At 40.6% G+C, this 26,295-nt stretch overlaps 1 protein-coding gene across 1 annotated transcript in view; it reads right to left on the reverse strand.

The window, feature by feature from the left end:
- Positions 1–26,295, reverse strand: part of LOC145406528 (putative glutamate receptor) — a 131,836-nt gene that overhangs the window by 53,511 nt on the left and 52,030 nt on the right. Inside the window, exon 6 of the mRNA XM_080277641.1 lies at positions 12,828–13,045. Within this exon, the coding sequence (XP_080133767.1) occupies positions 12,828–13,045 (218 nt within the window). The remainder of the gene's footprint in view (positions 1–12,827; positions 13,046–26,295) is intronic.

Genomic DNA, 26,295 nt, shown 5'->3' on the forward strand with positions numbered 1-26,295 from the left:
ATATGCTGACACGATGGGTCAAAGCTCTTCTGGTAAATGTATGTAGTTTGCACAATAAATTTTGTGATTTAGAGGTCCTTGTCTTTACTGAAGATTATGATATAATTGGTATAACAGAATCGTGGCTAAATGCTGATCAAAGAGATTTTCCAGCAAAGTTTATTTTAGCAGGCTATCACATTTTCAGTAATGTAAGGAAAAATAGAGCAGGGGGACAGTGTGATGTTCTGTGTTAAATCAGGATTTTATCCAGTTGTAATTACCAAGCCATGTATTGAAAACATTGAAACTATCTATATTCAGCTTAGAAATGAATCTTTTCATACTGTAAAATCATTCTTGGTTTAATTTTTCGTCCACCCGGTCAGCCACTCAACATTGACAATGTAATCTACAATCAAACTGCTGAAATCTGTATGCAAAGCACTATAATAGCTGGTGATTTTAATTTACCTGTTCCAAAATGGGGGAAGCCCTATCCTCACACACAGGGTTAGACCTGTATACAAACTTGCAAGAAAGTTCTTTGTATCAATTTGTAAATTTCCCAACACGTGGAACTAACATCCTAGATCTTGTCTTACATCAGAAAATTTAGTGAGTAAAGTTATTATAGGAGAAGAATTTAGTACAAGTGATCGCCGCATAGTTACATTTAGCATTGAATTCAGTTAAGACAAGGTCAAAGCCAGTTGTGAGAAAGTGCCGGACTTTAAAAAGAACAAATTTTAAGAAATTAAAGGCAATTGTAGGTGTAGGTGATTGCAGTCCCATTGTCGAAACTATAGATATCAATGATGCATGGAATTTTTTTACAGAAACCCAACAGTGCACTCGGATTAGGTATTCCAATGCACAATGGAAACACTACCAAAAATTCGAAACCCAAATGGTGGAATTCCGACATTAAACATTGTATGAAAACATAAAATTTTGCATATAAATATTATAATACCACAAAGAGTCTGAGTGATAATAATAAATACGATGCACTTCAACGGAAAGGCAAAAAACTAATTAAATGCAATAAGAAAAACCTTGAGGCATATATTGCAAGTATCAACAAATCTAATCCCAAATAATGTTTCAGTTACATAACAAGCAAAATGGTAATAACTCCAACAATCGGCCCCTTAATAATAGATACTGGAGAGCACTCTGATGATGAAACTATGATGGGAAAAATTCTTAATACGTTCTTGGCATCAGTATTTACAAAAGAAAATATACATACGATTCCTGCTGTTTCCCCATTTCCTATAGAAGAGGGCAACGTAATGACATTACAGTTAGTGATCACGATGTACTACTTGCAATTAGCAAATTAAAAGAGAATAAAACACCAGGACCGGACAAAATATCTCCACGTGCATTAAAGGAACTGCAGAATGAAATATCAAAGTCATTATCTGAAATTTGTAATCTATCACTTAAGAGCAGTGAGATGCCACATGAATGGAAGCTTGCTAATGTAACCCCAGTATTAAAAAAAGGCAACAAAGCACAATAAAACTAACGCCCAATTAGTTTAACATTGGTGGTTTGCAAATTCCTTGAAACTGTTATCAGAGACAAAATTGTGAAACACTTAGAAACAGTCTCATCAAAGATTCACAATATGGTCTTCGAAATAATCACTCTTTCCTCACGAATCTATTGGATTTTTTCAATAATATACTCAACATGTTGTCTATCTCAATATTCAAAAGGCTTTTGACAAAGTTCCACACAAAGACTCTTTGAGATGCTAAAGGCACATGGTTTGAGTGGCAGTGTTCTTGAGTGGGTAGAAGACTGACCCACTGGATGAAAGCAAAGTGTTGTAACAAATGGAAAAATAGTCAGACAGGATAGATGTTACAAGTGAAGTGCTGCAGGTGTCAGTGTTAGGTGCTATTCTTTATTTTATTTTTTTTGTTTTTAAGTTGTTCTGCTAAACATAAGAAACACCATGCCTTGTATTGCAGCTGCACACTCAGTTACTTTAAGAGAGGCATGTGAAACTCTTTCATTCTAGATCGCACAAAATACAATGAGCATGAATGGCTTGTTTGTGGAGATTTGAAATTGTTGCCATTCTGAATGGATTGCAAACTGGCTATACAAAGTACAGTTGTTTTCTGTGTAGAGGGGACAGCCGAGCAAGATCAGAACATTACACCCGGTCGGCATGGCCAGTGAGATTCATTGACACAAGGATCCCATAGTGTTATTAATGAACCACTAGTGAAGAAGATAATTTTGCCACCACCTCACCCACAACTGGGCTAAATGAAACAGTTTGTCAAGGCACTGAAGCAAGATAACCCAGCATTCCTATACCTCATGGAGAAATTTCCCAAAATAAGTGATCCTAAGATGAAAGAAGGCATATTTGTCGGCACTCAAAGTCGTCTGCTCCAATTTGCAAATGAATTTCAAGCAATGATGGATGAAACTGAGTTAGCAGCTTGGTGTGCATCTAAGGGTGTGTAGTGGTCTGGGAAAGCACAGACAAGACAATCATGATGTTTTTAGGTGATGAATTTATCTACAGTACTGTTACCAATGTCTAGGATTGTAACACTTCACTGAAACTACGTTTTCTGCATTCACATCTATCCTTTTTCCCAGGGAATGCTGGGGCTGTCGGTGATGAACATGAAAAAGGATATATCAAAACATTGTAGGAATGGAGAGCAGGTACAAAGGAAATAGGGCCCAGCTATGATAGCTGATTTCTGCTGGAATCTGATGCATGACCAACCAGTGGTATCAGAAAAATGAAAAAGAAAAGACTAATGGGTTCACACATTCATTCCAAATTGATTGTTCAATGTTCACTGGTTTTAGATATTTGATATTATAGAGTTTATAGATCATTTCCAAATGAAAAAGTGAATGTTCTCTTTATTTTTCTCATTATATATCACTATTTTGTGCCATGAAGGTTTACGAAGCTATTACACAAAACTGAAACGAACTTGAGGTATATGGTAGCCAGATTCAGAATCAGCACCCTTGAGTTGACAGTAAAAACATGGATTGAACTGCGTTTTTTTCTTGACCCCGAAATTTGTTATACAGTGAAACTGGCCGGCACTGGGGTGCCATGAAGGTCCCAAGTTGGCCGGCATACAGCGGGTTAATAAGTGACAATGGAACCAATTTCGTTGGAGCATCACCTTTAATTCTGAATATAATGAACGGCCCAAAGGTTAAGTTTTCCCTGCAAATCCACAGCTGTACATGGCAATTCATAGCTCTTAGAGCCCCATGGCAAAACGGGTTCATGAACTGAATGATTGGTGTTGTGAAGAACTGCCTCAAGAAAACTGTAAATAGAACTACAATCACTAGAGAAGAGTTAACCCACCACCTCCCAGCTGATTTTTCAGCAATGACACCCCCCAGTTCCGGCAGATTCTCGAAAAGGTTTGTATGGGGGCTAAAACTTCTGCTTTTTTTATGACAAAAATTGGAAAATACCCCCAAAAGTGCTCACCTGAGCTTATAAGTGAGTTTTACAGGTGTCCCTTTGAACACCTGGTGTCATCTTCTCTGGAGCTGCACTGCTGCTGCTGTCACGTTTTCTTTGGTAGTGGTAACTATTGCAAACCACTAAGAATAGGTAGATATTTGTTCATTTGGTATGAATTTTTATGCAGTACAAGAATATATTGGTTTTCACACAATAATATAGGCGATATAAGCATTGTTTCACTCACCGAACACATCAGCATACTGCACCTTCCTTGACAACATTACCTCCTCATCACTTCTGCTCATTTCTTTTTCTCGCACCACGTAATCATTGTCCTCCACGTCGTCATCGACTGGGGAATCACTCTCGTCTTGAATTTTGTCATTAGAGAGATCGTGGCATGACATGTCAACTGGCCAGGTCACTGCTAACATGTGAGTTGCCGAGACAATGGCATGCGGGGGGGTGGGGGGTCATGCGGGATCAGTCAGTGTCACCGCCTGGCCGCAGGTAGAGGAAGATCCCACATATGCCTACCAAAAATCACCCGCGAAACTTGAAAAATTAGCAAATGGTAGACTTGCAATTGCAGAACATACTGGTACATTGAAGGGTGTCTGCATGAAAAAATGTTCTGACATACCCATACCTTCATGGGATCTGGGGGGTTAAGGACTGTAACAGCTGAAATTGAGACTAGAATTTATGATAGATCCTTAACCTATCTGGATGATACTAATATTTCTATTGAAGCCTTGACACCAACTCATACGCTGTATGGCAGAAGGCTCTATCCGGTGCCTTGTGTTGATATCCAGGGGGAAGTAGATGATCCCACCATAGAGGAGAATGAACTAGTGCAACATATGCATAAAGGATATTAAGATTTGAAAAAGGTGTTGGATACTTGGAAGAGGCACTGGAAAGAGGATTATCTATTCAGTCTAAGAGAAATATATTATGGTGCTCAAGCTGCTATGGTATGGCAAATCTAAACTGGCGGCTAGGGCGGTGGACGAAGCTCTGTACAGTGTTGCCACATTTTCCATAAACGTGATGCCTCTCTCTCTCTCTCTCTCTCTCTCTCTCTCTCTCTCTCTCTCTCCTGGAGGGAGATGTGCGTCACCCTGGGGAATTTTGTTTCTTTTATGAGTGACTGTTATAAATTTATGCTTTTATTTCTTATTTTGTTTTATTATATCTAATTATATTAAAATTATTTATTATTGTTTTACACATGTCACCAAATAACCTGGCTGGTGCGGTGCCATGATTTGTTTTCATTCAGTCACTCTTTCCCTCCTTCCTTCCCTCCCTTCCTCCATCCCTCTCTCAGCTCGACAATGCCAGGTTAGACTGGGTCTGTGTGAGTGTTGCCGCTCACGAGGGTTTAATGTATTATTTCTTTTTACTAAGAAACTGGCATATTTTGACTTATATCCCTGCACATTATCTTATAATCATAATTGTGACATTATTACCCACCCAAGAAATACGGTAAAAGCCAGTAAAAGTGACTACATTTTTTTTTTGCAACACTATATAAAATATTTATGCCACATTTCTGTGTTGCCCTATAAATATTTTATGTATAATATGATTACTGTTCTTTCATATTATACACATGTTAACATTGTATTCATATGTGTTTATCTTATTTGTGATGCCTTTTACATATATAACAGCCATTTCTCATCGCGGGTTTGGGAAACATAGCAACACTGTACAGAGGTTCGCACCACACCCTAGCCGCCAATTTTGAGCTGTCAGACCATAGTAACAATTCCATAATAAATACAAATGTGGTCTTAGTGAAAACTGACCAACCTAAATCCCAATGGCCACTAGGTAAGACTGTTTTCACACATCCAGATTCGGAAGGGGTGCTGAGACTTGTCAGGATTAAACGTAGAGGACATATCACCATAAAAGCCATCGACAAATTGGTATCCCTTGAATATCAGCTAGTCCTGAGATAGTGAATGGTGGGGAACAATAATTGGATCAAGATGTCTGAACTAGAAGGGCTGCAACACAGGGTTCTAGAGACTTGTGGAGATCTTCATGCTAGGGGTCATATTACATGTTAGCCTACAGCATATCACTTTTTGCCAGGCCTCGATCAGTGGAAACTATTTCCCCCAGAAGGAGATATCCTGTGTGTAACGGTATATACACACATTTTAATATAGTTTTCCCTGTTAAAAACAGAGGAATTTACCAGAGGATGTATAGTGCCGGTTCAAAGTGGTTTCATAGCACAGGGATTTGCTCTAGTTTTCTGGTCAATAGTCATTATTAATGATAAATTGATTTCTACTGCATTTAACCTTTCATGGACATATGTGATGTAACTACATTTATAAATTTCCTATAATTATACGAATATTCCATGTATGTGACTGCTCATGCATGGTATGGTGATGTGGAAAATGGAAGAAGGTCTTCTCTATCTTAACGTAGATAAAATGAATATTTGGCTTTAGTTTTGTATTTAAAACTAATATGATCTTGTCATTAGACCTCTTTAATTTTAATGAAGTATTTCATTGTATTTAAATAACTGTAATCAAATAATATTTAGCATCTCAGAATCTAATGAAGAAGAAGGAGACACACCATTTTTAGTTCATTTCAAGTCAACTGCCTAACGGCAGAGCACTGTATATACGACTGCACTTAAGGACGCTTGAATTCGACCCATGCAACCCAACCAAGACCACAAGCCCATCATTATCTTTTAATCCGACCTATTTAGTTAAGTATCCTTTAAGATTTCGCCAAATCAAGGGTAACTAGCTAGGATAAAGGAAATAACAATAGGTGAGTTAGGGTGTCATTTTATACCCCTCTTATTCAAAGAGACTCCTATTACTTTGACTTTAACAATTGGCATCATGATAGAAGAATACCTTCAAAAACTACTGACAGGTATTATTGGAGCCAAGGGTTGTGGACAGAATATTTTATCAAGAATTTTCTGGGGCGGATGGAGAGAAATATGTCATAATTTGAGTTTTTCTTTTACAAACTATCTTCCATGCTAGTGTACAAAATAACACTTGGGGACAATATACATACACCAGTGCATGTATTACTTCCTTCAAGGATTACGTTAAACACGAGAAAATTAAAAATTACTTTTTTGCTCTTGTATTTATCAACGTCGCCAATCGTAGTAATGTACTGTTTTCACATTGCTTTAGTAGCTGAATGTAGTCTTACCTACTCCATTGGAAGTGGTGATGACTAAAACCAGCTTCTGTGACCTGGCTTCAAACACAGAGTCCTGTGTTTTTTAAAGTACGAGTAAACTACCCCTCACTATCCACTGCCCTGGCAGCTGTGGGACAGGGTCTTTCCCTCGCCAACAGCTATAACAGGCCCAGCCAGGATTCTTCTCAAGGCTGGGGACACACCCAAACAAACTTGGCAGTCAGACTACAAAGGTCATGTGACTTTTGATTTGTATATCATCTAGCTGTCACAAACCGAAACATGTTCAAACACACTGACACCTGTTCTGACCACAACGTGTATGAACCCCTCTGTGGCCGCTGGCATCAAATGATGTTTAGCCAATAAATGGCTGCAGGTGTTGTTTGAGCACGGCCTACAAAAAACAGCGAAAATTTTGGGGGGAGTGAATGAACATTCTGAACATCTTCAGACTGACCTACCCAGCACTCCCATACACCCCATACGTCAGTACACCGCGCACTTCCATGATGAGTGGACGTCTGAGTTATGCCTCTCTCCCTGCCCCTACCCCCCAAGCAGCACCGTCCTCTCCGACCATTTAGACCACTCATCAGCCCTGAGATCAAGGCGGAGCTGTTTCCCCGTGGGGGGGAGAGCAACGAGGACCGAGCTGGGTCTGACCTGGAGGTGGAGAGTTTGGTGGGGAGTAGTGACAAGAGTGGTGATGAGTGGTATCACTCTCCTAGTACCGAGGAGAATGACAGCGACATCTCTGAAAGTGAGGAGAGGCCACCACCACCTCGCCATACAGCTACACCACCACTGAAGAGGAGACGGACTGTGGTGAAGCGGCTTTTCACTAAGGGAGAGGAGGTCCCCCTCCTCTCCCTTAGTGAAGGGAAGGCTGTAGTGAAGGTGCACTCACTCCGCACTGCCTCGCCACCACAGACACCACCTCACCACCATCCCGCATCACCTCTTGCTCCACTTTCTACCACTTCAAGGGGCAGTGTAGTGTATATAGTGTATGTTACTTAGTGTACAGTAGTGTTATGAAGATACAGAAGTGTAAGATAGTGGCAGTATGTAAAGTAGATTATGTTTTGTGACTTTTGTACAAAGACTGTATTTACCAGACAATGACTTATTTCTATTGACTTTTGACCTGCTAAGAGAGGGCAGAGATGGGTAAAAGTTCTCCTGCACTGACTCCTGTCATTACATCATGCACCTGAGGTGAGTAATTATTCTACTCTATTTTTTTCTCAGATGCCAGCCCCCATGTATTTCCTTAATTTTGACCGTGTGAAGTGCAGGCAAACATACAGCTTTACCCTTTTTCCTTACCCAGCCAGAAAATATCATACTTTCCCACACTCACGACACACATACAGTAACATATATTGCGAAATAACAAAGTAAAATGATAGAGAAACGTAAACATGTTATTACAGGAAAAATACATTTTATCCCGTCTGTCTACGTATTTATTTCTGCTTTGTCTCGCTGTTCCTGATAATTTGACTTATTCATAGTTTTGAACCTGCATTATGATTCTGTTTTTGCCATGCAAGTGGTGTGGGAGCGGCTGAAAGCACCTCCACTCCCCTATCCGTAATCGGAGCTGGCCAGGTAGGAGTAGACTGTAGCACCAGTCGAGCAGGGCAGTACTCCCAAGGTGAATGGAAAGCTGATGACAGGGAGAGCTGGAGCTCCCGTTTCATCAGCCCTCAGGACTAGGTCCCGACCATCCCCCTTTGCTGAACTTTTACAGTGTCTCAGTAACACAGAGAGAAGACCAGCATGCTCTCCAGTACAAGTTTCTCTAACTATCAACACCAAACTACATGCACAGTACACACCACACTTCCTTTTCAAAATTTTAGAAAAAATGGCATCAAATAACGTAGCCTCGGAGTCCCCAGGGGGGGGAGGGACCATAAATGCCCTCACCTTCTGCCCCTCTCCCGGTGATGACTTAAGATGCCTGGAACCACTGACTCGATTCTTCTTCATTTCTGCAACATTCGTGGCCTTTCCTCTAACTTTCGCTCTGTTGAGCACCACCTCTCCTTCTCTCAACCTCACCTTCTTTTTCTAACTGAGACTCAGCTGTCTGAAGCAACTGAGAGCAGACCCTTTTCTGTATTCTCCTACTTTCTCTATACTCATTTCGAAGCCAAAGGTGGCTGTTGTGTACATATACGCAACAACTTATCTTGCTCTCGTGTTCCTGAATTCGATTCTTCTGAATTCCCTACACTGTGGCTTCGGCTTTTCTGTCATTCTCTGACTAAATATATCTGTGCTGCTTACTTATCTCCTAATTCTACTGACTATCAAAAATTCTTTGACTATCTTACTTCTACGATGGAGCACATTCTATCCAATTCTTCTTTCTCTGAAATCTCCATTCTAGGAGATTTCAATGTTCACCACCACATTTGGCTCTCCTCTCCTTTCACTGGTCCACCTGGTGAACAAGCCTACACCTTTTCTATCCTTAATGACCTAGAGCAGCTTGTACAGCATCCTACCCGTATCCCTGACCGCCTTGGAGAGAGTTCCAAGATACTTGACCTCTTCCCTACAACTAATCCTTCTGCTTACACTGTTAATCTTTTCCCTCCGTTGGGCTCCTCCGATCACAACCTTATCACCTAAACCTATCCTATCGCTCCGGTATGGCCTGCAGACCCTCCAAAGAAATGTCGTCTGTGGCACTTTGGAGCTGCAGATTGGGAGGCCCTCAGGCAGTACTTCTTTGATTTCCCTGGAATGATTATTGCGTCCATGGCCGGGAGCCATCTGGGTGTGCCTAGTGCATTACGGAGGTCATTCTCTCGGGCATGGAAGCATACATTCCTTTCTCATATCCTTTGACTAATGCATGAAAGCCTTGGTTTAATCATGCTTGTTCTAATGCTGTTTGCAACAAGGAGAGGGCCTATAAACGGTACCGGAGCCAACCCACCCCTGAAATACACATTTTATACGTTTCTGCCCGGAATAGTGCTAAGTCTGTTCTTCACTCTGCTAAAAATAATTTCATCCGTACTAAATGCTCTCAACTCTCTAACTCGAATTCTTCCCATTCCTTCTGGCACCTTGCCAAAAACCTTTCTAACAACTTTACCTCATCATCCTTCGCTCCTCTTTTCTACTCTGATAAAGCAGATCTCTTCGCTCAGACTTTCTCCTCCAATTCCACCTTAGACGATTCTGGTGCTGTTCCTCCATCACTTCCCCCCTCTGACTTCCTCATGGCTGACATTAAAATTTCTTCAGCTGGAGTATTTTTTGCCATTGCTGGCCTCAATACTAATAAGGCATATGGGCCTGATGGAGTCCCTTCTGTTGTTCTCAAGAACTGTGCTTCTGTGCTTACACCCTGCCTAGGCAAATTCTTTTGCCTTTGTCTATCAACTTGTACCTTTCCTTCTTGCTGGAAGTTTGCTCTCTTTCAGCCAGTCCCAAAGAAGGGTGACCATTCCCAACACTCTAACTATCGCCCAATTGCTTCAACATCCTGTATCTCAAAAGTTTTCGAGTCTATTCTTAATAGAAAAATTTTAAGTCATCTTTCCTATCACAACCTTCTTTCTGATCGTCAGTATGGGTTCCGTCAGGGACGTTCCACAGTCGATCCTCTCACCTACCTTTCAGACTCCTGGTCATCCTCCTTTCGGGACTTTGACGAAAGCTTTGCCATTGCACTTGACATCTCAAAGGCTTTCGATCGAGTCTGGCATAAATCTTTAATTTCCAAACTGCCCTCTTACGGTTTCTATCCTTCTATCTGTGCCTTCATCTCCAGCTTCCTTTCTGGTCGTTCTATAACCACTGTTGTAGATGGCCATCGTTCTTCTCCTAGATTTATTAACAGTGGTGTTCCTCAGGGCTCTCCCCTATCACCAACTCTCTTCATTTTATTCATCAACGACCTTCTAAGCTGTATAACTAACCACTCATACACTGGTGACTCCACCCTTCACCTCTCCATTCGATTCCCGCAACGTCGATCTCAACTGTTACCTCAACAAACAAGGGATGAGGCAATGGCACATCTAATGTCTGACTTGGCTTGTATCTCTGACTGGGGTAAAAATAATCTGGTTGTTTTTAATGCATCAAAGATTCAGTTTTTGCACCTATCAACCCGACAAAATCTTTCACAGGTATTCCCACTAATGTTTAATAATATTCAGCTTAATCCTGCATCATCCTTGAACATGCTTGGGGTTTCATTTACTCAGGACTTATCTTGGAAAGATCATATTACACCTCTTGTAAAATCTGCTTCCAAGAGATTGGGTGTGCTAAGCCGACTCCGTTCCTTCTTTACCCCTGCACAATTGTTGACTCTATACAGGGGTTTTATTCGCCCCTACATAGAGTACAACTCTCATGTGTGGGGAGGCTCCCCACATAAAGATTTTCTCAATAGGGTGGAGTCAAAGGCTTTTTGTCTCATTAACTCTCCTCCTCTTACTGACTCCTTTCAACCTCTGTCTCTTCGCTGCACTGTTGCATCTTTATCTCTTTTCTATCGCTACTTCAATGGTCACTGCTCCTCTGAACTGTCTTCATGCATTCCTCCACCTCTACGACGGGTGCTTAGCACCCGTGTAGCAGCAAACTCTCATCCCTTTTCTGTCCAACTCTCTAATGCAGGAGTTAACCGTTACTCCCAGTCCTTCATTTATGCAACAGGTCAACTCTGGGAACTGTCTCCCTCTGTCCATATTTCCTGCTTCCTATGATCTCCAGTCTTTCAAACGCATTGTGTCCAGGCATCTCGAAATGATCGGATCTTGAATTTGGCTCTCTTTTGTATTTTGTTTTTCTCTTGGAAGGAACAGTTTTGCGGGCTCGTTGCCTTTGGTTCCTTCTTCCTCACATTAAAAAAAAAAAATCCACCTGACCCTTCATTTTTATCCCCCGGGGAAGAGCCTACCCTCGGAGGACCGGCAATTTTCTCAATTAGGACTGAATATTCAATGCTTTCACTCCCTCTTCCAACCATACTCACACCACTAACTTGCAAAACAACTCAGAACTACCATAAACATATTTTATATAAAAAATGTGAAATAATACTCTTATTTTTTTTTTTTTAGCAAATTGTAACATTATGTACTGAAATAATTTGATATCATCATATCCAAAATGTGCACAGCATTTCAACACCATCCACATTAATTTGGGGGGTAAAAAAAGAAATAGCAACACGTGGAATGTTGCGACGTGACAAAACCACTGCGGCGGATATCCGTTGCCGATATTTCTGCAACTTACGCACTCCGTTGCAAGCCACAGAATGGGTCTAGGAAGCTAGGATTTGCACAGTTAGGTGTGTCTGAACTTCCTCTTCAATATGGCAAAGACAAAAAATCAACTTTTAAAAATTCAGAAAATGGCCCTGGCGTCAGCCAGGGACACACGTAAAATTCCAGACCTACGGCCACGCAAAGGTAAACAAACATGACGTAATATCTTTAACTGTCCCTCTTTTTTTTTTTTTTTTTTTTTTTTCACTATCCCACCTCCAATTGTTAACTGAGGAATTTATGACTACATCTCCATGATGCAATACCTCCATTCAGATTCTGGGGGAGTATGTTATCATGATCCTCTATACCACACATGTAAAACTTTCTTTTGTTATAAGCTACATAATGTGTTCAAACTTCTGACTACATGTTACTGCTTGAGGTGAGCGTGGTATAAACTACATATTGTACCACATTCGAACATTTTTTCTGATACATTTGGACTGGGGTACTACCCACTCCCCTACCCCAGGATGCATTAACAAACGTGATGCAATAGCTCACACTGAACTTTGACCCTCTATCACGTTTTCAAACTTTTGGGTGTTCGTTACATTCTAATTCATTCAACACATTCCTGTATGAATGCACACTTTCGGGTATGAATGGACGGGGTATGAGGAGGGGATACCACTGAATGTGACTGGGCTTGGGTAACTCAGATTTTGGGTACGTTTCATACACTAAAGGTCATTAGGTCAGTGGTCAAAGGTTATGGGTAGAGAAGTCAAAGGTTACTGGTATTGGGTAAGGACACACAGGCCACTGGTCTCCAGGTCAAGGTCATTGCAAGGTCATCACCCATGAGGCATTTTCCCTTGAACTGTTACCTGATAATACTGGTACATCATAGATCCAGCTTCAAGCCTCCACGGCATTTCTGACTGGGCCACAAGGTCTTCTACTGAGTCTATGGGGATGGTGATGCGAGGCATGGTGAGCATGGCGACCAGAATGCCACTGTAGGACGACATAAACACGAGCGATGCCACCAGCCATGTAGCCGCCAACACACGGCCACCATTACACACAGGCAACCACTCAGAGCCTGGCCAGAGAGATATGGATAGGGTATATAAATAGACAGGGATGACATCAACTCCAGCATCCATCATCATGCTCAAGCAGCCAGATAGATAAGGTCCACAAAGTTAAAAAGAAAATCTTGATAGAATAAGATATTAAATTCTGCCCAGTTGAATGAGTCACATATGATTCACTCATCATTAAAGCCTCTGGTATCCTGGCTCCAAATGATGAGTAAAAAAATGCTTCCTGTACAAAGCTTCACACTCAACCATCTAACAAGGGTCAGACAACTCTTAATTTAAAATTGGGTGCCAAACCCTATTCTTTCACTCCTCCGCTAAATATCAATCTAGTCAAAGTGATAACTCATCGGTTGTGTAGCCTCGTTGGGTTTCACACTCCTCTTTCTCAGACTCATTTACCATATTTATTCACCTTCTTGGCCTACCACATCTCCGCCTGCCTTAAAATCCTCTCAGATATACCTTTTCGCCACTCTGTTCACTACAACTTTATTCATATGCCCACAGACACTTTTTTATGCAAGAAAGAAAGAACCAAAGGCCAGGAGCCGGCAAGATTGCTCCATCCAAGAAAAAAAAAAACAAGATAGAGAGCCATGGTCAAGATCAGTTCATTTTGAGATGCCTGGACACACTGCATTTGAAAGACTTGAGATCATCGGCAGTAGAAAGTACAGACATAGGGAGACAGTTCCAGAGTTCGCCAGTTACTTACATGAAGGACTGGGAGTAACAGTTAACTTCCATTATTGCGTTGGACAGAGAACGGGTGCTACACGCCCGCCGTGGTGGTGGAGGAATGCAAGCAAACAATTCAGAGAAGCAGTGACCACTGAAGTAGTAAAAGAAAAGAGATAAAGATGCAGATGCGCAGAAAACAGACAGATATTGAAGCAAGCCAGTAATCGAAAAGTTAATGACATGAAAAGCCTTTGATCCCACCTTGTTGGGAAGAGCTGTATGTGAGGAGCCTCCCCACACATAGGAGTTGTTCTCTACACGGGTGGATAAAACCTGTGTATAAAGTCAACTGTGGAAGGGTGAAGAAGACACGGAGTCGACCTAGCACACCTAATTTCTTGCAAGCTGATTTTATAAGAGAGGCAATATGATCTCTTCAAGATAAATCTCAAGAAATGAAACCCTAAGTATGTTTAAAGATGATGCAGGATTGAGTTGGATATTGTTAAAATTAGAGGATATTCCTGCGGAAGATTTTCTTAGTTTGAAAGATGCAAGAACCAAGTTTTTTATGCACTGAAAACAAGATTACTTTTACCCAAATCAGAGATATGTACCAAGTCCGACATTAGGTGAGCCATAGCCATATCTCTGGTTTGTTGAAGTAACTGCTAAGATAGACGCTGCAGGAAACGAATGAAGAGGTGAAGGGTGGGGTCATCAGCGTATGTGTGGATAGGGTTAGGTGTGCAACTTAGTGAGTCAGTGACGAACAGAAGAAAGAGAACTGGTGATAGGACAGAGCCCTGAGGAACACCACGACTGATAGCTCTGGGCACTTTGTTACATTTCATCTTTCAGGAATCACATTATTACTTAAATATCCATTCTCTCTACTCCACACCCATTCCTCAGCTGTCCCATTTCCGCTTATTTTATTTTCTCTGACAATGAGGGTATTTTTTTTTTTTATCTCTGTTTTTCTCTTTGACAAAGAAACTATGTTTTCACCCCCGTTTGTTTATTTGTTGGTAGGGTTACTCAAAAACTAAAAGAGAGCTTTGGACCAAATCTGGTGGGTAGATAGCCTATGTCCCAGGGAACAATCGATTAACTTTTGGGACGGGTCCAGATCATATTACAGATTCTAGAACGAGAATACATTTTTTGTGAAACCCTACTCAGTGGTGAGAAAACCTAACCGATTACGAAGAGTGATTTGGAAATTACATTGCCCTTTTTGGAAAGATGCGCTCCACTGAGTGACCCTGTAGTTTGATAGTTTGTTTGTCAGTTAGCAGGATTGCTCAAAAACTAAAATAGAGATTTGGTGGGTAGGTAGCCCATGTCCCAGGGAAGTAATGGGAGCTATGGAAATTACTTTGCCCTTGTCGGAGAGGTGCGGTCCACTGAGTGCCCCTCTAGTTCTTGATTATGTATTTCATTCCATACAATACTGTCACAACGAAACCTCCTTCATGTAAACCTCTTGTAGCCGCCACTCTCCAGATCTATGATTTTTATCATGGCCTTCACAGCAGCAGCCACTTTCCTTCCCCCTGCCACATACTTTCCACTTCTTTTGCGCAATTAGCTCTCTTTTCTATCACTTCTCGAAGGTAATTAAGCACTTTCACCAAATATCTCTCTCCATTCACCTTAACATCACAGTGGGAATCACTTTCTCTCTTAATAAGTACCACTTTATCTCCGTCCACATTTACCTTCAAGTCACAGCACTCACTGACAAATGCCAAAACTCTGCACCAGTCAAAGAAGCTCTCGTCCACTATTTGCAAACTGCCCTGCATTACATATACATACATAAGGTTTGAGATATTCCAGCCTTCACTGTTCATTACCTACCCCAACACTGTCTCCAATGCTTGGGTCTTTACCTCTCATAACACCTGCTTGATATACTGTATATATATATATATATATATATATATATATATATATATATATATATATATATATATATATATATATATATATATATATATATATATATATATATATACACACAGTATATAAAGATAGACAGTCAGATCGATTGATAGGTAGACATACATAAATACCACACACACACACACACACACACACACACACACACACACATATATATATATATATATATAAAGGAACAAAAGTGCAGCAGGTTTACTGCAACGTTTCGGAGACGACACTCTCCATCATCAGGCAATCTATAATTAACAATAATTTAAAATTAAATTATATACAGAACAACATGCAGAGTTGAAAATTCAACAAAGTCGAGCACAAAGTTTAAGAAAACATGCCTAAGGAGGAACAGATAAAATAGCAATGTGCTAACTTAAGCCACAAATAATTCAAAAGAAAGCACAGACGCACTAAAAGACAGAAGAGAGACCCATAACATGTAAAATTAAAACATATCCATAGCTGACAATATCCATTTAAAAGCACAATACCTCAATAGGTTTTTGTTTATGTACAAGTGAAGGCTTATATTTAAGTGTCAATAAGGACTCATTGATACACAGCTCCCATTCTGAGGCCTGCAATAACAGAACCGTAAATGACTAAACTGATGGGGTGGTCCGACTCGAGTGCATGTTGCCGTATGGCACTGACTGAGGGATTATGTAGGGATGGCACTGAATGAGGGATTACCTGTTTGTTCGAACTGATCTCCCCAAGTGTTCATGGATTCGGACTTTAAGTTGGTGTTTAGTTTTGCCACTATACACTGCATTACAGCAGTGACACTCATATGTATGTACTACAACGGACTGTATATCTTTGGGAACCAAATCCTTAAACCTGTGTCAGATTTAAGGACGGATGAATGTGATCGTTTAAAAGCTTTTTTGAGAAATAGATATATAGTTATTACGAAACCAGACAAAAGCAATGGTGTTGTACTTTTGAACAGAAGTGATTACATAGAGAAAATTATTACAATTACTTGTGACCTTTCAAAATTTCAGCCTGTCCCTGGGGATGTTTGTTAACAATACTGAATAAGGAAGAGGATATCAACAGGTTTTTAAGATAGTTAAAAATGCATGATATTTTCGGTTATGCAACTTACTCAAGTTTGTTTACAACAGGATCTAGACCTGCAAGGAATTCTGCCCCGAGCGCCCTATTATATCTGCTGTCTGTACAGTACCTTTAACTATAGATTATCAAAGTTCTTAGTTTCAATATTGTCTTCTCTCACATATGATAATTACACTGTTTCTGATTCTTTTAGTTTTGCAAAAGAGATTTGTTGCTTGAGGGTTGATAATTGTATTCTGGCTAGTTTCGTTGTTAACTCATTATTCACTAACATACCTTTGGCTGAAAAATCATTACTCACTAACATACATTTGACTGAAACAATTAATATTTGTGTTGATAATCGCTTTAAAAATACTGCCAAAGTTCTTAATTTCATTAGGGACAAATTCCATAAACTCCTCGCTCTGGCCTCTTAAGACTGCTGCTTTTGTTTTCAAGGTAATATTTACGCTCAGTTTGATGATGTGGCAATGAGTAGTCCACTGTGGCCTACCCTGGCTAATACATTTTTGTCCCATCATGAAACAGAGTGGTTGGTTGACTATCCTTTACAATTCAGACAACTGTTTTATCGACGATATGTAAATGATACATTTATAGTTTTTCGGTCTGAGTCTCACATTCCTATATTTTTTTGTAGTAATTTAAATCCAGACACAGTAACACTGACACGTTTGAAAAGGAGGTAAACAAACAATTGCCCTTTCTGGATATTTTGGTTAAACATTAAGGGAGTTGATTTCCTACCTCAGTATATAGAATACCTAATTTTACAGGTCTCATGGTAAAATTCTTGTCTTTTATATCTATTATTTATAAAAGGAATTTAGTTGACACCCTAGTTACTCGAGCGTACCGCATCTGTTCCGATTACCTAAATATTCGCTCAAAGCTTCAGTTCCTCAAGGATTATTTGTTTCTTAATTGTTTCGCGTTTGGTTTTACTGATTTTTACATAGGTAAAGCCTTTCTTAGGATTTTTGACTCTAGACTACACAGATCCATAGTAATGAAAAAGGATTAATATTTTTCCGTCCCTTTCCTAGGTAAACTTAGTTTTGCCCTGCGAAACTGATTAATGAAACTATATAGGGAATTCTATCCACAGCTAAATGTTCGAGTAATATTTAAAGCTGGTAACATAGATCAGGGTCTTCTCAGGTTTACGGATTTGGTTCCCAAAGATCAACAGTCCACCGTAGTATATAAACATAAAGGTACTGATGTAATGCAGTGTATATTGGCAACACCAAACGCCAGCTTTAGGTCCGAATCCATGAACATTTGGGAAGATCAGTTCGAAGAAACAGGTAATCCCTCATTCAGTGCCATCCCTACACAATCCCTTATTCAGTGCCATACGGCAACATGCACTTGAATCAGATCACTTCATCCGTTTAGTCATTTACGGTTGTGTCATCGCAGGCCTCAGACAGGGAGCTGTTTATCAGTGAGTCCTTTTTGGTACTTAAATATAAACCTTTATTTGTAAATAATGAAAAATCTATTGAGCTATTGTGCATTTACTGGATAACGTCAACAATAGATCCGTGTTAATTTTATATGTTATGGGTCTCTGTTCTGTCTTTTAATGCCTCTATGCTCTCTTTTGTATTCTTTGTGGCTTAAGTTAGCGCATTCCTGTTTTGTCTGTTCCTCTTAAGGCATATTTTCTTAAACTTTGTGCTCGACTTTGCTGAATTCTCAACTCTGTATGTTGTTCGCTATGCATTAAAATTTTAGATTACTGTTAATTATAGATTGCCTGATGATGGAGAGTGTCGTCTCCGAAACGTAGTAATAAACCTACTGCACTACGTACTGATTCCTCTTTTCCTTATTCGCCACCACTTCCAAAGGAGGCGTCTGCTGCTTATATATATATATATATATATATATATATATATATATATATATATATATATATATATATATAAGAGACAAACAGACAGAGAGACTGACTGACTGATAGATAGACAGATAGATATATGAAGGGAAGTAGACTGTAGCACCTGTCTACCAGGATGGTACTCTCAAGGTGGATGCAAAGCTGATGATAGGGAGAGCTGCAGCCCCAGTTTCATCAGCCCTCGGGAGTAGCTTCTGACCATCCGCTTTTGGTGAACTTTTTCAGTGTTTCAATAAAACAGAGTAGACCAGCAAGCCCTCCGATACAAGTTTCTCTAACTGTCAACCCCAGACCACACGCACGCTACACATAACACTTCTTATTCAAGATTCAACATAAAATTACGTCCCATCACCAAGCCTAGGAGTCCCCAGAGGGGAGGCGGGACCACCAAAGCCCTCACCATCCGCTCCGCTTCTGGTGACGACCAAGCGAGATCCCTGGAACACCTGTCTGACTCACTTCATTTCTGCAAATTTCGCGGCCTTTCCTCTAATTTTCTCTCTGTAGAACGCCACCTCTCCTTCTCTAAACCTCACCTTCTCTTCTACACTGAGACACAGCCGTCTGAGGCAACTGATAGCAAATCCTTATCTGTATCCTCCTAGTTTCTCTGTGCTCATTTCACAGACAAAGTTGCCTGTTGTGTATATATTCGCAACAATATATCTTGCTCTCGTGTTCCTGAACTTGAATCTTCTGGATTTTTGACTCTCTGTATTCGGCTATCCTGTATTCTCTAACTAAATATATCTGTATTGTTTACTTATGCCCTAAGTCTAATGACTACAAAAAAGTCTTTGACTTACTTGCTTCTAAGATGGAACACATCTTCAACTATCTTAGTTCTAAGGTGGAACACATCCAATCAGTTGCTCCCATTCTCTGCATTCTCTATTCTAGGTGATATCAATGTTCATCACCACCTTTGGCTCTCTTCTCCTTTCACTGATCCACCTGTTGAACAAGCCAATAACTTTTCTGTCCTTAACGACCTAGAGCAACTTTTACAGCACTCTGCCCAAATCCATGACTGCCATGGAGAGAGTGACTTCATAGTTTACCACTTCTTTACAACTAATCCTTCTGCTTACTCTGCCAATTTATTCACTCCGTTGGGCTCCTCCAATCACAACCTTATCGCCTTAACCTGTCCTATCACTCCAGTAAGGCCTCTAGTCCCTCCCAAGAAGTGGTGACTATAGCACTTTGGACCTGCTGCTTGGTTGGTCCTATGACAGTACGTCTTTTATTTTCCCTGGAATGATTATTGCTTCAATGTCCACGAGCCATCTGAGTGTTCTTTGCACATTACTGAGGATATGTTCTTGGCTATGGAGGCATACATCACTTTCTCATATCCTACGGCTAATGCAAAAAAAAAAAAAAAAAAAAAAGTTTGGTTCATTCATGCTTGTTCTAATGCTGTCCTCAACAAAGAGAAGTCCTTCAAAAGCTATCAAAGCCAACCAGCCCCTGGATTTCATCTCTATGTGTCTGCCCGGAATCGTGTTTAGCTTGTTCTTTACTCTACAAAAAATAATTTCATACGTACTAATTGCTCTGACCTTTCCCACTCAAATTCTTCCGGCTCTTTCTGGCACCTTGCCAAAAACCTTTCTAACTAATTTACCTCATCATCCTTCCCATCTTTTTCCACTTTGATGGCTCTGTAGCTGTTTCTTTTACTGATAAAGCAGAAGTCTTCACTCAGACTTTCTTCTCCAGTTCTACCTTAGACAATTCTCGTGCTGTTCCTCCATCACATCCCTCCTCTGACTTCCTCGTGGCTGACATTAAAATTTCTTCAGTTGATGTGGTTTCTGCCATCACTGGCCACAACACTAACAAGGTCTAATAGGGTTCCTCCTGTTGTCCTCGAGAACTGTCCTTCTGTACTTACACTCTGCCTTGGTAAACTCTTTTGCCTTTGTTAACTTGTACCTTTTCTTCTTGCTGTAAGTTTTCTCGTTTTCATCCTGTCCCAAAGAAGGGGAACCCAATAGCTTCAGTATCATTTATTTCAAATGATTTTGCGTCTATTCTTAGCAAAATAAATAAATAAATAAATAAACACCATTCATATCACAAATTTCTTTCCGATCGTCAGCATGGGTTCCGCCAGGTACGCTCCACTAACAATCTTCTCAGCTACTTTTCAGACTCCTGGTGATCCTTCTTTTGGGATTTTGGCGAAATCATTCCCACTGCCCTTGACATCTCAAATGCTTTCGATCGAATCTGGCATAAACTGCCCTCTTACAGTTTCTATCCTTCTATCTGTTCCTTCGTCTATAGCTTCCTTTCTGGTCATTCTAAAGCCACTGTTGTAGACAGCCATCGTTCTTCTAGATCTATCAACAGTGATGTTCCTCAGGGCTCTGTCCTATCACCAACTTTCTTCCTTTTATTCATCAGTAACCTTCTAAGCTGTGCAGTTGAGCAAGTAGAAAGTGCACAATAATATTGGGGTATGTGGAGACATTTGGCGGTTCCCTGTAGTAAGTCCACATATCTTTATGAATGCATTGCTCAGAACCTAGAACCTGTGTAAGTTGGACCGTGATTGACTGAACTTTTGAGTGGTGGTGAAGCAAATATTCTCATCATATTATACATAAAACAAGGTTAATAACTAATAAGTGGCACGAAACAATGTAGAGAGAATACTAGAGTAGTTAATGATCGAACGTGAAGTATAATAGAGTTAGAAACGTCAACAATCTGTAAAACGTAACTGGCAACATAGCACAGAAGAGCAGCATGTCAGCTGGTATTTCGTTTATTCATAATATTCGAAGCAGTGGAAACGAAGTATAATGAATTAGATTATTAGATGTTGACCTCTAACGAAGAGAAGCGGCAATGCTTTCTTTAACGAATGTAATATTGGTATTATACTTCATCAATTTCAAGGGATATTATGCTCTATAACATATGATATCTGTTATTATGCATAGGTAGTAAATTAATACTAAACTATTTGTTGGATTACTACATTTTATATTTCACTAGATATATTGAAATAAGGAGAGAGAAGACTGTACTAAGTCAGTAAGACCTTGTAGCACAATCTATCTATCTATCTATCTATAGCCCGACGCCCTAATCCCGCAAAGGGTGGCCGCAGACAAAACGCCTCCAAGTCGCTCTGTCACCCACCATTTGACTACCCTCCCCCCAACTCACTCCCCCCTCCCTCATATACCTCTCAACTCCATCCCTCCACCTCATCCTAGGTCTACCCCTCCCTCTCCCTCCCTCCACCTCACCTACATACACATTCTTAGTCAGTCATTCATTCTCCATTCTCTCCACATGTCCAAACCACCTCAGTATTTCTCCTAATCTTTTCAACCACATCCACATCCACCCCAGAACGTTCCTTCACTTCTTCATTCGTCAACCTGTCCCTCCATGTCATTCCACATGCTCTTTTCAAGTAACTCATTTCCACTGCTCTCACTCTTGACTTGTTCCCCTCTTGCAAGGTCCATGCCTCGCTTCCGTACGTCAGGGTGGGGATCACAATACTATCATGCAGTGACTTCTTAACTTCCATACTCACCTCCCTATTTCTCATCACTGCTTTCAGTGAATCAACAATCTTCCTTCCCTGCTGTACTCTTTCATGCACTTCATTCCCCAAAGTTCCATCCTTACTCATCATACTACCCAAGTACTTGAATGCACTCACATTCTCCATATCCTCACTATCCAACCTCACTGTACATTTTGTGACTTCATTCCTCCCAAACACCATAACTTTACTCTTGTTTACATTAACTTTCAGTTTCCTCTTCCTACACACTGTCCCAAATTCATTCACCAAAGCTTGCAACTCCCATTCATCTTCACTCAACAATACTGTATCATTAGCAAACAGCAACACCGGAATCTTCCAAATCTTACCCTTATTCATTAGAGCCACCCCCACATCCACTGCCCTACCTTGCACCTCCTTTACAACCCCATCCATGTATATATTAAACAGCCATGGAGACATCACACAACCATGTTTCAGTCCCACACTGAGATCAAAGAACTCACTCAGCTCGCCATCCACTCGCACTTAGCCCTAGCTCCTTCGTACATACTCTTCACAGCACTCAACAATTTCCCCTCCACTCCATATATTCTCAATACCTTCCACATACCTTGCCTATCTATTCTGTCATAAGCTTTCTCCAAGTCCATGAAGGCAGCTTACACTTTCTTTCCCTTCTCTAGATACTTCTCCACTAAACATCTTAAAACAAATATCTGATCTACACACCCTTTTCCCTTCTTAAATCCCCTTTGTTCTTCTCCAACTAGCTCCTCTATCATATGCCTAACCCTATCAATGAGTATTCTGCCATATATTTTTCCAGTCACACTAAGAAGGCAAATACCCCTATGGTTACCACATACTTCTCTCTCTCCTTTTCCTTTGTAAAAAGGAACAATTATACCTGATTTCCAGTCGTCTGGAACCCTTCCCTCTTCCCAATCCAATCTACACAACTTCCATATCCACTCCACAACAATCTCACCCCCATACCTCAGCATTTCACCACACACTCCATCAATTCCTGGGTCCTTTCCCATCTTTATCTTCTTCATTGCTTTCACTTCTTCTGCCCTACTGATCTCTTCCTCCCTCCTCTCATCTGTTCTCCCAGCCATTCCTCAACCACTTATACTCGCATTGCTCTCACTCTCCACATTCAACAAATCCTCAAAGTGCTCTTTCCATCTCCTCAATTTCTCTCTCTTCTCCACCAACTATCAATTATTCCTATCTTTCACTCCCCTACTGTTTCCCCTTTCACACTGCCTTACTTTCTTTACCTCCTTCCAAAACAATTTCTTACTCTCCCTCCATTTCACACTCACATTTCTCCCAAATTCTTCATCCACTTTCTTTTTACTCTCTTTGACCAGTCTCTTCACTTTCCTTCTCCTGCTCACATATACCTCTCTCTTATCTCTCTCATCTTCTCTCCTACCTCTACTCGCTAGCCATTCACTATATGCCTTCTTCTTTTGTTCCACAGCTCGTTTCACCTCATCATTCTACCATGCTGTCCCTTGCACACCCCTGCATCTCCTCCTCACTCCACAAACCACCTCACACGCTGCGCTTATCTCTTCCGTGAATATCTTACATACATCTTCCACCACTTCCGTCTGCTCTAACTCATACCTTCCCAATCTTTCTTCCACTATGCTCTTATACTCTGCCATTTTCTCACTATCTTGCAACTTCTCACTTTTCTCACAGGACCTGTTTCCTCCTGTCTTCCTCTTTGTCTCTTCAACCATTTTCTTTGCAGTTTTACCTTGGCCATTACTAAGTGATGGTCCGAGACTCCATTCCCCCACCCTCTCCACACTCTTGCATCCAACACTTGTCTTCTCAATCGCTCATCCACACAGACGTAGTCTATCATTGCCTTTCGTTCAACAAGTTCACCATCCATCCTCCTCATTACTCTCCATGTATACCTGTGGATCATCTTATGCCGAAAGTAGGTGTTAGCTATTGCCAATCCCTTGCCAGCACAAAGGAGAAGGAAATCGAGAGGGACAGCAAGCACAAGGAAAAAAGAAAGAAATGAGGGACAGTTGAAGAGCTGAAAAGGATTGATTCGGGACCAAAAGGGCGCCAAAACTCTTTAACCCATCACGTCCCGAGGTTTTCCGCACCTCCGACATCCCCCAGTCCCGAGGTATTTTCTTTTTCTTTTTCTTTTTTTTGGCTAAAACCTCCGCTTTTGGTGAGAAACATCGAAAATTCATAGAGAAATCGCTCACCTGAGGTTTAAAATACTCAATCCAGGTAGGAGTTCCTCCTTACCTGACTGGGTTTTCTAACATGCTGGCACCAAAGAAAACGAGTTCTATGGGAGGGTAACTATTTTATCCACTCATAAACGGTATTTATTTATTTACTTGGTACGAATTTATATGTAGTATGAGAGTATATTGGTTTTCAAGCAGTAATATAGGCATTATAAGCATTGTTTCACTCACTAACTAATCAGCATTCATGACCTTTTTTTCCCACATTACCTGATCATCATTTCTGACTCTTTCTTCCTCCAATGCTATGTAAACCTTGTCCTCCACATTGTCATCGATTGGGGAATCACTCTGGCCCTGAATGTCTTTATTGGCCAGGTCACTGGTAACAGGTGAATTGCCGAGACAATGGCATGAGGGGGGGAGGGGGGAGGTTATGCGATGTAAGGCATTGTCCCTGCTTGGCATCTTGTAGAGGAATAGAGGAAGGTGTCCCGTGTATACATACGAAAAGTCACGCGCGAAAATTGAAAATTGTGCAAATTAGGGACCTTGCAATTGCACGACATACCGGTACATCGCCGGGACTGGCAAATGCAGATCGTTGCAACGTACCCATACGTCGACGGGATGGGGCAGGTTAAGTATAGCCCATGTCTCTGCAGACAATACCCCCTCACGGGGCTCATTCTCAGTATAAATGCATTGCATTAGAAACGCAAAAATATAGTAAGATAATCAGCAACATTCATATATTATAAATTGGTTACCTTAAATTTCTTCCTAGCAGCTCCACTTAATTACTTTCACGTCCATGAAGTGCATAAGACATCATTCTGTAACATCAAACAGAGACTCGGTAACCAAATATTCAGTTTTAATTTGCAGCACCTAACCAACACCGATCCCTCCCCCACAGTGTTTGGAGGAGATGGTAGGAGAGACAACGATGAAGACAGTGGAATGAAGAGTCTACCAAATGGGTAACCAGCATCAATTAACACTGGCACCCGTGGGGTTGTTCGTCATCTGAATACATAATTATGCCAAACTGCTGAGTAGCTGTTCAGGCAGTATAGTTGACCAATAATCAGTAGGTGGTCGGCCGCGATTGAATGCGATATGACCATGCACAACGCAGTTGAAAAGAAAATAAATAACTTAGCATAGCATATAAATTGTTGCAATTGTAAAAAAAGAAAACAATGAGGAGTGCAGAAAAACAGTATTGTTAAAGAGGCAACTTTCTGTGGATGGCAAGGTCCGTGGCTCATGCCCAGTGCCAGACCACTGGGAAATGTCTGATGAGTTCTCTCAGCTACGGGCACTGGCTGTTCACTGGTTTGCCCATCAAAGATGTCACAAAGTGTTCGATGATGAGCTTTAAGATCATATGACTGCTTTGATATGTTGCTTAGTTTATCTGTTTATCGCTTACCGGCATCACTAACAATTGCCAGGATGTTTACCGTGTGCATTATAGGTGCGAGATGAGCACGGCGCTGATTCCAACACATATCTCACAACGGTTTTATCTCCTTTTATCTTTTTCAAGAAAAATCATCGCAATCATTAAATATGACATATTTTCTAATGTGTTGACTATGAATATAGGGACGGCATGGTACAGTAATCAGTTATGAGTGTTTGTTTTTGCCTAACATATATTTGTCACTAATGCTGATAATGTTTCAACTCTACTAGCCTCTATCTCATCATCAGTAAACATAGAACAAAATCATAATATTTTACAGTAAGTTTATTCCACTATATCTCATCATCGGTAGGCATAGAAAAAAAAAAACATTAATTTAC

Source organism: Coenobita brevimanus, chromosome 8 (genome assembly GCF_032717465.1).
Source record: "Coenobita brevimanus isolate Jiangsu-jjx chromosome 8, ASM3271746v2, whole genome shotgun sequence".
In the NCBI taxonomy this organism is placed as follows: domain Eukaryota; kingdom Metazoa; phylum Arthropoda; class Malacostraca; order Decapoda; family Coenobitidae; genus Coenobita; species Coenobita brevimanus.